This window comes from Melanerpes formicivorus, unplaced genomic scaffold, assembly GCF_026170545.1.
Source record: "Melanerpes formicivorus ecotype bairdi unplaced genomic scaffold, bMelFor1.0.p_v2 SCAF_36, whole genome shotgun sequence".
Lineage (NCBI taxonomy): Eukaryota > Metazoa > Chordata > Aves > Piciformes > Picidae > Melanerpes > Melanerpes formicivorus.
In genome coordinates this window covers 626,470-640,196 of record NW_027142388.1, presented here as the reverse complement: position 1 = coordinate 640,196, position 13,727 = coordinate 626,470, and the positions used below count along the sequence as shown (strand labels likewise).

Sequence of the window (13,727 nt, the reverse complement as noted above, 5' to 3'; positions counted from 1 at the left end):
CCCTCTGCCTTCCTGCAGGATCCCTTCAGCTACTGGAAGGAAGGCAGCTCTAAGGTAGCACCAAGCATTACCTACCACAGCCATGTCATTTTTCAGCTTCTCCAGAGCAATTTCACACTTCTGCAGCGTCTTCAGAGGGCACCTGCAGAAAAGGAGGAACTCCATCACCACAAAACGGTCACCTTGGCTGAAGTGCTTCTGTTGTGAGCCCCACAGCCAGCCACAATGCCAGCAGGGCTGGATGCTAACCTCTGAAGGGCCAGGAAGCTGATGTGAAGCAAAAGGAGAAACAGTTACCGTTTTGAAGGGTCAGTCAGGATATCCAAGAGACTCTTCATTTTACTCAGGTCCTTCTTCCTATCTGAAACAGGATCAGAGACACAAAGCTTGACCCCAAGAACATCTCCCATACTGGCAGTTTACTGCTACAAGTGAAGCATGAGGTGAGTCTGATGAAAGTGGTGAGGATCAAAGATCTTTCATCCCAATCGCCCATTGTGCCTCAACAGAAAACTGGCAGGAAGTTAAGGCTGAGGATTTTACCTACTCTTCACAGCAATTAATTTCACTGTCCCTTTTAGCTCCTGGAACAGAAGCCATTGCAAAATGCAAAGGTACTGCTGCTTCCAGCAGAGGAGACCACTGACAGAGAAAAGGATCACTGGACACAGGCAAGCTCACCTTCGTTTTTATCTATCTTATTGATCATCCTCCGGAGCGGCTCGATGTATTTTGACAGCTGTTTGAGTTTCTCCAGGTACTGTTGCTCCTCTGACTGACTGGAACTGGCTGGACTCATGACAGAATTTGGATTTCCTGGCAAGAAGTAAAGGCTGCATGTCACAGGGAGGATGATAAAAGGTGCTCCAGAACAGCATTCTCTCATTGCAGAGCCTGAGTCCGACATGTGGCCCTCTCGAAGCACAGCTCACTTCATAGAATCACAGAATCAATAAGCTTGGAAAAGACCTCAGAGATCATCAAGTCCAACCTGTCACCCAACACCTCATGACTACTAAACCATGGCACCAAGTGCCACATCCAATCCCTTTTTGAACACCTCCAGGCATGGTGACTCCACCACCTCCCTGGGCAGCACATTCCAATGGTTAACAACTCTCTCTGGGAAGAACTTTCTCCTCACCTCCAGCCTAAACCTCCCCTGGTGCAGCTTGAGACTGTGTCCTCTTGTTCTGGTGCTGGTTGCCTGGGAGAAGAGACCAACCCCCACCTGGCTACAACCTCCCTTCAGGTAGTTGTAGACAGCAATAAGGTCTCCCCTGAGCCTCCTCTTCTCCAGGCTAAACAACCCCAGCTCCCTCAGCCTCTCCTCACAGGGCTGTGCTCATGGCCTCTCCCCAGCCTTGTTGCCTTTCTCTTGACATGTTCAAGAGTCTCAATGTCCTTCTTAAATTGAGGGGCCCAGAATTGGACACAGGACTCAAGGTGTGACCTAACCAGTGCAGTGTACAGGGGCAGAATGACCTCCCTGCTCCTGCTGGCCACACTATTCCTGATGCAGGCCTTCCAGAGTTTACCTGCTTGCCCAAGCCTCCAAGTCTTTGTGCAGAAAGAACACGTTCTGTGGACCACTTTGTTCTGAAAGGATCCTAAGCCTCATATAGCCCTTTCCTAGGCCCTCATTTGCCTTCACTCTGCTGCATTACACACCAAATCAAAATGCTGAATTTGCTGCAGCTTTCCTTAGCTGGTGCTTTCCAAACTGCAGCCCCCACAACACTGCCATGAGAAGGAGCCAGTTTGTCACTTCCAGTCACAGTGTCAGAAACTGCTTATTACATCTGGGAGAGAGAAGAGCACAAGTATCAGAGTACACCTAGGGAGGTGCTTGGCAGCAGAGCAGCCTGCAGCCTCTCATGAAGTGTTTGCTTCCTTGCTAAGTGCATGCTGGTGCTCAGGGGTCCTTCCTGCATGGAACTAAGGGCTCGTTGTACCCCTATAAACTTGCTCCATCAGATGAAGGGTCATTCTTTCCTCAAAAGACTGGGGAAGCTACAAAAAGCCATCACATCATTCAGTGATGACAAAGAAGGTGGCAACTCATTTGGATTTGAGAGGTCCCCTGTTGCAGTGCTGTGCCGTGGCAGGTTCACCACCTTGCAGTGTGTGCCGAGCAACAAGAGCTGGGAGCTGTCAGAGCTCCCAAACCAGCCCCAAACTTCCATCCAGTCTGCAGCAGAGTTCTCAGATCATTTACCTGGAGTGTTCAAAGGACCTGGGGATGGGACACTAAAGTTCTGAGGTGTTCGTGCAGCTGCTGGGCTCTGGGATGGCTGCGGAGATGGACTGGGCAGAAAGCTGCTGGGTGATGGAGCTGGGCCAGAGCTGAAAAAGAAGCACAACAATCAAACCTGCCAGGCTCTGTCAAGGAAACATCATCAGCCTGTGAGCAGAGCTTCTGTCAGCAAGTGTTTATACAGCAACCTGTAGCTCTGCTGGTAGCCTTGGTCAGGGTTTCATACAGAGGTTCATTTAAAACGGGGGGCTCTGCGTGTGTTGGGCACAGTCCTACCTCTGCTCTCACTGCAGTTCATTTGCTCCAGTTGAAAGGGTGGAAAGATCCATTGAGTGCCTCAGAAAGCCTCAAAAGCTGCAGTCTAGCTCACCTGACATTTGAGTTTGGCTGGGAGGTTGGCTGGCCTGGCTGAGGAGATGGCTGTGGTGGTGGAGGCATCGACTGGGGCGTCTGAGCTTGCTGGACAGGAGATGGGGATGACATCATGGTGATGTTGTTCTGGCTGACCTGAAACATGGAAAAAGAGAAGATCAGTAACAACAAAAGGGAGAAGAGGAAGGGAACCTAACTAAAAGGCTTTACCTATGGAGAGAAGCAGATCCTCAGGCCTACAAGAAATGAAAATGTTAGTTTCCTCTTCCCCCCCATGGTGATAGCTGCACCTGTGTCACTCTTGAGGCTCTCAGGGTTGGGTCATCTCAACTTTACTACAAAAAACAAACACCACATTAAAACCTGCACACAGTTTGAGTAACTCTGTAAGGATTTGGTTTAATTTCCCAAACCATCACATTCCAATGAAAATGTCCAAAGGGGCAGCTGGAAAAACTGCTTCGTTAAGAACTAAAAACAACAGCAGGAAGACCAAACCAAACAACCCAACCCACAAAACCCCCAAACCAGTTCTGAGGTCAGACTTAGCAGCCACAAAAACTCCTTGTTGTGGCATTTTAATTGCAGTCTTCAAAGGTCTGTCAGACTTGACTGTAGCTTCCTGACTGTTTTTCTTTAGGAGAAAGGAGAGGAAAAAAAACCCCACCAAACTTAAGGAAGCTGAAGCATTAACATCTTGTTAAAACACTCTGCTTCTGAAAATCTGGATGGAGGCAGAAGCTGCTCCCAAGTGCATGGCTGGGTGGGAATAAATCAATAAATGCAATGAGGTGTCTTTCTGACCTCTGGAGAATGCTGAGGTGTGCCTGAAGGCGAAAAAAAAGGCCGGGAAGAGCATCGGTAGAACAGCACCAACCCCTGGGTAACGACTTCAGTTTGTTCTGCATGCTGTAAAATGCCAGAGCCAGATGTTCTGATGGACATTTTTTTTCCCCTGTGGTCACTTCAAACCAAACACAAAAAAAAACCAAAAGCCTGTCTGATGGCCAGGAGCATGCTGGAGCAACGCAGACTTTAAGTCACTATCTTTAAAGCACGTGCAGAGCTCCTATGGCCTGAGGCTGGAAGTTAAGAACATAACAAAATCAGTTAAATTGGCCCCCAGAAGCCACGTGCTGTGCATGGGCAACCCCTCTGTGCATCCTGTAAGACACTGGTGAACACCTTCAGGAGCTACAACACTTTCCCTCAGCCCAAAGCACTATTTTGAAGCCAAGGTTCCTGGAAATCCACAAGTCACAGACACTTCAGTTTGCTGTTGTCCTTCAGTCACTGGCTGAATATCCACCGGAACTCCCCCAGGTGGTATTTAGCACATCTAAAGGAAGCCTAGCATGGCCTCCTGTTGCTGGTACACACTGCTCAGTCCAGGACACTTTGCTTGGAACGGTCCTTACAGCTCTGCAGGAGGTGACCTTATAATAACAATGGGCCCAAACAATCCCCAGCCAGGCGGAGAGGGAAGATACCAGTTTAAAATCAAGGGCAAGGGTCCAGCTTCTGCGTCCACTGCAGCCCCAGGGCACCTTCAGCATCCACTCCAGCCCCAGGGCACCTTCAGCATCCACTCCGGCCCCAGGGCACCTTCAGCATCCAGCTTCCGCGCTCACTCCGGCCCCAGGGCACCTTCAGCATCCAGCTTCCGCGCTCACTCCGGCCCCAGGGCACCTTCAGCATCCAGCTTCCGCGCTCACTCCGGCCCCAGGGCACCTTCAGCATCCAGCTTCCGCGCTCACTCCGGCCCCAGGGCACCTTCAGCATCCAGCTTCCGCGTCCCCTCTGGCCCCAGGGCACCTTCCGCGTCCAGCTTCCGCGTCCCCTCTGGCCCCAGGGCACCTTCCGCGTCCAACTTCCGCGTCCCCTCTGGCCCCAGGGCACCTTCCATGTCCGACTTCCGTGTCCCCTACGGCCCCAGGGCACCTTCAGCATCCGGCTTCCACGTCCTCTCTGGCCCCGGGGCACCTTCAGCATCCAGCTTCCGCGTCCCCGCCGGCCCCAGGGCACCTTCCGCATCCAGCTTCTGCATCCCCTCCGGCTCCAGGGCACCTTCTGCATCCCCTCCGGCCCCAGGGAACCTTCCGTGTCCAGCTTCTGCGTCCCCTCCGGCCCCAGGGCACCTTCCACGTCCCCTCCAACCCCAGGGCACCTTCCGCATCCGACTTCCGCGTCCCCTACGGCCCCAGGGCACCTTCGGCATCCAGCTTCTGCATCCACTCCGGCCCCAAGGCACCTTCCTCGTCCGGCTTCCGCGTCCCCTCCGGCCCCAGGGCACCTTCAGATCATTTGCCGATGCTGGGGAAGAGCCAAGGCAAGGACATGCAGCATCTAAAGTGCACATCAGCCCAGACAGAATGAATTTGATCCTTTTTTTTTGCATTACCTGAATTAGCTGCAGAAGCAAAGAGCTTTCCTTCGTGCAGAATGTTTGCTGACAGCTCCACTTCACATTACCAAAGGCTCATGTCTAATTTGGGACAAAATGGCAATGTTTTCCAGAACAGGCACTCAGAAAGATGCAATTCTCACCTCGAGTCCCTTTCTCTTCTTTGAAAGCAGTTTATTTGCAACATTGTAAGTTCAGATGATTATTTTCTCACAGGTCTAGAGATGCTTTCAGCTTTACATTTCTTCACTCTTTGCAGGGAATTCAGTGAAATTCCAGCTTTTAGAGAATGCTCTTCCCAACTGACTCTCACTAAAAAGGGCTTAAAAAACCCAACCCCAAAACACACAAAGTACCAATCATCCTGGCCTGCATCAGGAACAGTGTGGCCAGCAGGAGCAGGGAGGTCATTCGGCCCCTGTACACTGCACTGGTTAGGCCACACCTCGAGTCCTGTGTCCAGTTCTGGGCCCCTCAGTTTAGGAAGGAGGTTGACTTGCTGGAGCGTGTCCAGAGAAGGGCAACAAAGTTGGTGAGGGGCTTGGAACACAGCCCTGTGAGGAGAGGCTGAGGGAGCTGGGGCTGCTTAGCCTGGAGAAGAGGAGACTCAGGGGTGACCTTATTGCTCTCTACAACTACCTGAAGCGGGGTTGTAGACAGGCAGAGGTTGGTCTCTTCTCCCAGGCAGCCAGCACCAGAACAAGAGGACACAGTCTCAGGCTGCGCCAGGGGAGGTTCAGGCTGGAGGTCAGGAGGAAGTTTTACACAGAGAGAGTGATTGCCCTTTGGAATGGGCTGCCTGGGGAGGTGGTGGAGTCACCATCGCTGGAGGTGTCAAGTCTCCTCCTGAACAGGGTGCTTGGTGCTATGGGTTGGTTGATTAGGTGGTGTTGGATGATAGGTTGGACACGATGATCTTGAAGGTCTCTTCCAACCTGGCTTACTCTATTCTATTCTAAATTGCAAACCTTGCTCCCTCTGGAGCTTGAATTCTATTAAACTCCATTTAGCTTCTCATTTAACTCCAGAGTTACACTAGTTGCTGACCACTTGGTTACCTCTCGTCTTCACTATGGATGAGGAAATGAAACCTCTTATTTTATTTCACTGCAGGATGAGAGTTTCTGCACCTACAAGCACCTTCGTGGCCAGATCTCACAGCTCTGTGACTCTCGAGTGACCAGATCATGACACCAAGCCCTACATTTCCTGAAGCCCCTGATCAAAAGCTACAACAAAAGCATAACAAAAGCTTGCACTTACCACCCCCCCACCAAATCCAAGCTGTTCTCAGTGTTTAGAGCACACCATGCTGGAGGCCTACCTGCAGTTTGCTGAGCCACAGGCAAGGAAAGGCACTCAGCAGATAAGGCTAGCCAGTTTTTCAGAAGCTCCCAGCAGAAAGAGTGAACACCAGGCAGAAGCTAACAGCAAGGCAAAGGAGGCTGCCACAAGGTACTGGTGGGTAACACTGAACAGCACAAACATTTCTACTCTAAAGGAAGCTCTAAAAAAAGCATTTCCACTCTGCACCTCTCAGTGAGAAGCCAGTAGGCACAGCCTTGTCTGACCAGTTGCAACCTGGGTTGCAAGTCCACCATTACGCTGCTCTACAAGCCCAAAGGTAATCCCTGCAGAGCTTGGGGTAAGGTCAGATCCAGGTTTCCATATTGCCAGCCAGGCCTTTATCCCTTGCTTTATTTTAACATCAACTCAGTGTTACTTACTTTTTTTCTCCTCTGTATTTTCAGTTTGCTGAAGATTTAGAATCCCAGAATTGTCAGGGTTGGAAGGGACCTCAAGGATCAGCCAGTTCCAACCCCCCCTTGCCATGGGCAGGGACACCTCACACTACATCAGGTTGCTCACAGCCACATCCAGCCCAGCTGCAAGAACCTCCAAGGATGAGGCTTCTATCACCTCCCTGGGCAACCTCTGCCAGTCTCTCACCACCCTCATGGGGAAGAACTTCTTCCTAACATCCCATCTGAATCTACCCATTTCTAGTTTTGCTCCATTCCCCCCAGTTCTATCACTCCCTGACACCCTAAAAACACCCTCCCCAGCCTTCTTGTAACCCACTTCAGACACTGGAAGGCCACAAGGTGGTCTCCTCAGAGCCTCCTCTGAACAGCCCCAACTCTCTCAGCCTGTCTCTACAGCAGAGGAGCTCCAGCCCTCTGCTCATCCTCATGGCCCTTCTCTGGAGGTGTTTTCTCCCAGCATTAAACTGCAAGTTTATGAACTTGCATTGCAGACTGTAATAATTCAGTGCTGAACTTGAAAGCTTTGATGCTGGAACTACTGGAGAAAAACTTGTATGAGCATATTAGTTATTTGATTGCCAAAGCACAAAATTCATCTTTTAAAGTGTCAAGATCAGTAGGTTGCTTAAACCAGTAAGATCTTAGGATCTCACACACCTGGAGTTCTTCTGGTCACTTGTGAATCTTCATCACTAAACAGTGCCAAGAAATGATCCCTTTGGGGAAGGAGCCAGCAGGCACTGACCTACCCAAAGGTCAGTTTTGCCAGACAGGGAACTGCAGGGTTGTCTGGCACAAGAGCCCTTGGAACTGCTTTCTCTGCAGGTGCTAAAGCTTTGTGAGGTCTAGGGGTGCTTCCTGAGCACCCTGCTGGGGCTCTGCATCTTCAAACACGATGGAAACAAGATGCAGGGCATTTCCACATGGAGATTTCCACCTTTAACCCAGACAGAGATCCTGTGAAGCTCTGCAGACAATTGTTAGGGGTTGGAAGGAACCTCAAGGATCATCTAGTGCCAACCCCCCTGCCATGGGCAGGGACAGCTCACAGCACATCAGGTTGCTCAGAGCCACCTCCAGCCTGGCCTTAAAAACCTCCAGGGATGAGGCTTCCACCACCTCCCTGGGCATCCTCTTCCAGTGACTCACCAGCCTCATGGGGAAGAACTTCTTCCCAACATCCAGTCTGAATCTACCCATTTCTAGTTTTGTTCCATTCCCCCCAAGACCTATCATTACCTGACACCCTAAAAAGTCCCTCCCAAGCTTTCTTAAGATACTGGAAGGCCACAATTAGGTCTCCTCAGCGCCTTCTCTCCTCCAGATAATGGCTTTCTCCTCTAGAAGTAAGAGTTGTTATAATAATATTCAATATCTGTGTCCTCACTCAAGAAGAGGCTAAAAAGCCTTCAGCCTGAGTATGAGTCACTGAAGGTAAAGGATGTAACTTGTCCTTAAAATAATAGTATCTGTTTTGCTGTTCCCCAAGTCCTTGCTGCTTCTAGACCAGAATGCCTTCAGCTCCCAGCAAATCTGAGCAGGGCTTGAGCAGCTCAGCGAAGGCAACTGAAGCAAAGCAGCTTCAGATGGTAGATGAACCTCCCTTTAGCTGTTCCAAGTGTGCCACTATCAATGATTGCAGCTCATGCTTGGTAAATATTCAGATACATCCAAACTTCATCTTTGGGGGAAAAAAAAAGCCCAAAAGACAGCACCAAAACAGGCAGGTCTAATTCCCTGGCAATTCAAAGACCAGAGGAGTGTGAGCTACATTGCCACATCCCCCCCCCTTCCCTCAAAACCTTGGTTTTACTTTCTGTACCTCTTCTTCCAAGCAGGTTTTTAGTGGCTGTTTGAGAGATGTTTCCATCTGGCAGCCTTTTTTTCCCCCCTCCCCTCAAAGCCTGGGGGTTTAATCACTCTACCTCCTCTCGTAAGCAGATTTTCAGTGGCTGCTTTGGAGCCTTGGCAGAGCTGTGTTGGGTTATTAACTCCTGGAGTCATTCAGTTTTCATGCTTTCAGCCTGAAGAATTTCTCATTTCTGGGTGATTGATGCAAAACCTTCCTACAAAATACAGTGAGGAGCAGGTTGCCCAGGGAGGTTTTGGGTACTCCCTCCCTGGAGGTGTTCAAGGCCAGGCTGGGTGAGGCCTCAAGCAACCTGATCTAGTAGAAGGTATCCCTGCCCATGACAAGGGGAGAAGTAGATGATAATCTTCAAAGTCCCTTCCAGCCCAAACCTCTCTATGGATTCTACACTCAAAGCCAGGTTGGACAAGACCTTGAACAACCTGCTCCTAGTGGCAGGTGTCCCTGCTCGTAGCAGGTGTCCCTGCTCATGGCAGGGAGGGTTGGAACTGGGTGATCCTTAAGCTCCCTTCCAAGCCAAACTGTTCTGTGAATATCTGATAGTTGCTACCAGATACTTGAAACACAATTCAAAGCACACTGATTCTGAGCTAAGTCCTTCTGGATCCAGCCAGTGACCTGTGGATAGTTGGTTCTTAAACACTACTTTGTTGCCCCCTTTCCTTCACCCTTTTTACCTTTATTCCCTCCTCCCCCCTTCAGAACAAGAGAAGGTGTTCAAGGCCAGGTGGGATGAGGCCTTGAAGCCTGGTCTAGTGGAAGGTGTCCCTGCCTGTGGCAGCGGGGTTGGAACTAGATGATCTTGAAGGTCCCTTCCAACCCAGTTCTGTTCTTGTGATTGGAAAGATTGTAAAAGAAAAAGACACCAAAACAAACCACTCCCCCCAAAAAACCCAAACTCACCCCAACCTAACAAAAATCCACTGCAGAATCAATAAAGCCTTGTGGAAAAGAATTAAAACAGAAGAAGAGGCCAGACTGAGATGGTTGTCATATGGGGTAACACCAACTGGCCACACAGTCACGATCTCACCTCTGGCCCTCTTCAAAGGGATTCCTCAGTGCAATACTCAGACTCTTTTCCACACAGAAAAGACACTCTGAGCTACCTATCACCAAGTTTAGATGACTTTTGCTGCTGTAGTCAAGGAGATGATAGACTCTTCAATGAGTAATAAACACCCAGATATACACCACAGCCCCTTAGGATTAAAAATAGAGTAGAATTAACCAGGTTGGAAAAAGACCTTTGAGGTCATTGAGTCCAACCTATCAGCTGCAAGGGCTCTGAAGGAAGTTATCTAACACACCCAAACCCCAATACTATTTCAGCATTTTATGAAATTGAGAGGTGTAAATGACAACTTTTCTGCCCAGGACCTGAAATGTTTTGGCAGACAGGACTACAGACACGTGTTGATCCAGAGCTATCAAGTGTATGGCACGTCAGAGTGGCTTTAAAAACATGCTTCACAACCATCACTAATCCATGATTCACTCACCCTACCACCTGCTCAAGAGTCATTTTCACTCCACTCATTGCTCACTCCAATAAAGGAATCTCTGCATTCTTCTGCCTTCTCTACTTGTTCAGTCTTCTACATCATTTTCACAGTCCTTGCCATGCACTTGGTCCTTCTCAATAACCAGACGTGACACCACTAAAAGCTCAGCCTGTGACACTGGATGATTGAATGAGGTTTTTTGTTATGACTCAACTATGATATATAAGCCAATCTGATACTTAAGTATCTACTGGAAGGCCTCATCAGCAAGCCAACCATCAAGAATAGTTTATATGGTAGATGGAAAGCTGCCCAGGGAAGCTGCAGCTGTCCCCTCCCTGGGGGTGTTCAAGGCCAGGTTGGATGAGGTCTTGAACAACCTGGGCTGGTGGGAGGTGTCTCTGCCCATGGCAAGGGGTTGGAACTGGATGATCTTTAAGGTCCCTTCCAACCCAAAGCATTCTGTGACTCTATGATTGTCTCAGCCTATATAAATTGCTACAGCAAATAAAGCTCAAAGTAAATTCTCTTTTGATTCAGCTCCTAGGCGTGGGGTTCATTTTACCTCACAGCTAATCAGTGACCTGGACTGAAGCCACCACCTATCTGACACCACCACCACCACCAAGAGATGTGTTTGCCTAGCTCTGTAGAGTCTTTCTGGCCACTGTACCCTCTTCAGCCAACTCCTGAGAAGCAAAGGCTGTGCCTACTTGACACAGCAGCACTAGGAAGCAGCGTTGCAGACATTCCACAGCCCCAGGACGAGCTTGCAGGGGACACAAAAAAGCAGAGAGTGAAAACACATTCATTAAACCCACGACCAAAATGCAGTTGTAACAGGGACTTAAACTGCACCTTCTGTTACATTTGGAAATTAGCATCGAGGAGGAGGTTCCTGGGTAACAGACAGGAAAACACAGTTGAGCTCTATTCCACCACCTGCTTAAACCAACAACCACCACACAGGGCTCAGCAAACTCCTGCAGGGAGGACTGCTTCCTGACTCACTGGCAACAGCTACTTCATTCCAGTTCTTCCCATTCCTGCTCCCCCAGAATAACACATCCTGCTTGCACAACATGCCTGTCAGGTCATCAACAGCCCTGGATCTGCACCAGGCAGGTGCAGTGCTCTGACCTCACACCTTCCAGCCACAGCTGGATGGGTGCTGCCAGCCTGCCTACACAAGTGCATCGCTGTGGCAGGTGCAAGTGGAATCTTTCTGGCAATTCCTCCTGCCATGAAAGATAAATGTCCAACCATGAAAGGTAAAATCAGCTCCATTTCTCTTTGCCCTGGTGCCATGTCAAGCAGCTACTCAAACTGAAGTGAGCCAAGCTGACCAGTAATGGGAGAAGCATCTGTGCAGAGCATGAGGACATCAGTAGGGTCCCAGACACCACTCAGCAGTACTGACTTGCAAAACACTCGTCAGGTACCGACAAGGACTAAACCACAAAGATCTAATTTCAGGCTTGAATCAAAACCCCAACATGAAAACCTTTCAAATGTTAAAAGAGCCACTTCAAAAACCTCTTTGTTTGACAGCCCGAGCTCTCCAAAAGACCTCTTCTTTCAAACGGAAAAAGGATCCACGGAAACCTCTTCTTTAAAAGGAAAATCGATCAGAAAACCCTGGAGAGCCCAGCACCCTGAGCAAGCTCAGCAAGTCAGTTGTTCGATGCCTTAGAGCGAGGCTGCCCCTGCTGGCCAGGCAGTGCTCCAGCCCCAGACACGCCTCGCAGACTCCTGGCTCAGTAAATACCTGTGGCATTTGCTGTCCGCCCAAAGGCACGGAGCTTGGCGGCGTAGCGGACACAGCGGTGGTAGGCGGGAACCGGGGTCTGATTTGCATCCCACCTCGGGCCATAGGTGCGGTGATCATCTTTGAGGACAGAGGGACAACAGACAAAAGTAATCGCAAAACAAGAAATGCAGTGCACTGGCAGGATGAGAAGCACATGCAGCCTCCAGGGGTTAGGGGCAGCATGGAGGGCAAGTTAGTGAGCTTCCCTCTGCAGCTCACCCTGACAGCTAGCTCACAGACCAGGCTCTTCTGGACCTTCCTCCTGGGTCGTCTGCTCTAGGGCAGCCTGCTCTGGCAGGGGGCTGGGCTGGATGGTCTGCTCTAGGGCAGCCTGCTCTGGCAGGGGGCTGGGCTGGATGGTCTGCTCTAGGGCAGCCTGCTCTGGCAGGGGGCTGGACTGGATGGTCTGCTCTAGGGCAGCCTGCTCTGGCAGGGGGCTGGACTGGATGGTCTGCTCTAGGGCAGCCTGCTCTGGCAGGGGGCTGGACTGGATGGTCTGCTCTAGGGGAGCCTGCTCTGGCAGGGGGCTGGGCTGGATGGTCTGCTCTAGGGGAGCCTGCTCTGGCAGGGGGCTGGGCTGGATGGTCTGCTCTAGGGCAGCCTGCTCTGGCAGGGGGCTGGACTGGATGGTCTGCTCTAGGGCAGCCTGCTCTGGCAGGGGGCTGGGCTGGATGGTCTGCTCTAGGGCAGCCTGCTCTGGCAGGGGGCTGGACTGGATGGTCTGCTCTAGGGCAGCCTGCTCTGGCAGGGGGCTGGACTGGATGGTCTGCTCTAGGGCAGCCTGCTCTGGCAGGGGGCTGGACTGGATGGTCTGCTCTAGGGCAGCCTGCTCTGGCAGGGGGCTGGACTGGATGGTCTGCTCTAGGGCAGCCTGCTCTGGCAGGGGGCTGGACTGGATGGTCTGCTCTAGGGCAGCCTGCTCTGGCAGGGGGCTGGACTGGATGGTCTTTTGAGGGCCCTTCTAACCCCTAACATTCTGTGATTCTTTCCTATCTGCCTCTGGACAGCACCTAATAAAGCCTAGGTATGGAGAGACAGCTGAGGTGTGGATTCAGACTGGTGGGGCAAGGGCAGACTCTTTTACCACGGATTTCCTGGCCCTTTGCCTGACATTTTGGATGTCCAGAGTTCTTGGAAATAGCTGGCTGTTGTCACAAATGTTCCAGGGAAGCAGCTTTTCTAATGCTATAGGCTCCTGTGGCACTTTGACTCAGGAGGCACTTTGGCACTGTGGGCTCAAAGGCTTTAGCAGCAACTGCATTATAAAAGCACTGACAACAGCTCAACAGCAGCTGTTAAAACAAATGCTCCACAGTGAGCAAAATTTCAGGCCAGCCTAACTTGTGACAGTATAACAAGGCCAGAGACAGCAAAAAGGCCTCCTGGGTTTGGAAAAAACCAAAAGGCTATTTCCTGACTTCTATAAGCCACAGAATGAAGCAATCAAAGGTATTCTCACTTTGACAAGTATCTATTCCTCTGTTACCAAGCTGTGCTAAAACAGCCTGCTATGAGTCCATGATCTAGCACAAGCTTACTCAGACTCTATTTGATTCTGCAGCTGTGCAGACTGAGCACAGCCTAAGGTGCAATCCTTTAGACCAAGAATGAAGGTTAGCATTAGAATGGATTTGCATTTTAAAAGAGAGGTAGGACTCTGCTACTCTGCAGTGTCTGGAAGCACCTGCAGAGTATCTGCATGGCTCCCTGTTGCTGAAATGTAATATTACACCACACATGCTG

The 13,727-nt window shown here is 50.5% G+C and overlaps 1 protein-coding gene across 3 annotated transcripts in view; it reads right to left on the bottom strand.

Moving 5' to 3' along the window:
- The window catches only part of MED15 (mediator complex subunit 15), a 34,849-nt gene that overhangs the window by 4,143 nt on the left and 16,979 nt on the right, over positions 1 to 13,727 (bottom strand). For 2 of the 3 annotated variants that reach the window (XM_068157152.1, XM_068157153.1), the window contains exons 9-14: positions 11,943 to 12,062; positions 2,628 to 2,764; positions 2,219 to 2,346; positions 682 to 816; positions 298 to 361; positions 76 to 142 (exon numbers count right to left, since the gene is read on the bottom strand). In XM_068157152.1, coding sequence (XP_068013253.1) covers positions 76 to 142; positions 298 to 361; positions 682 to 816; positions 2,219 to 2,346; positions 2,628 to 2,764; positions 11,943 to 12,062 — 651 coding nt within the window. The remainder of the gene's footprint in view (positions 1 to 75; positions 143 to 297; positions 362 to 681; positions 817 to 2,218; positions 2,347 to 2,627; positions 2,765 to 11,942; positions 12,063 to 13,727) is intronic. The other variant, XM_068157154.1, reaches the window with a different exon arrangement.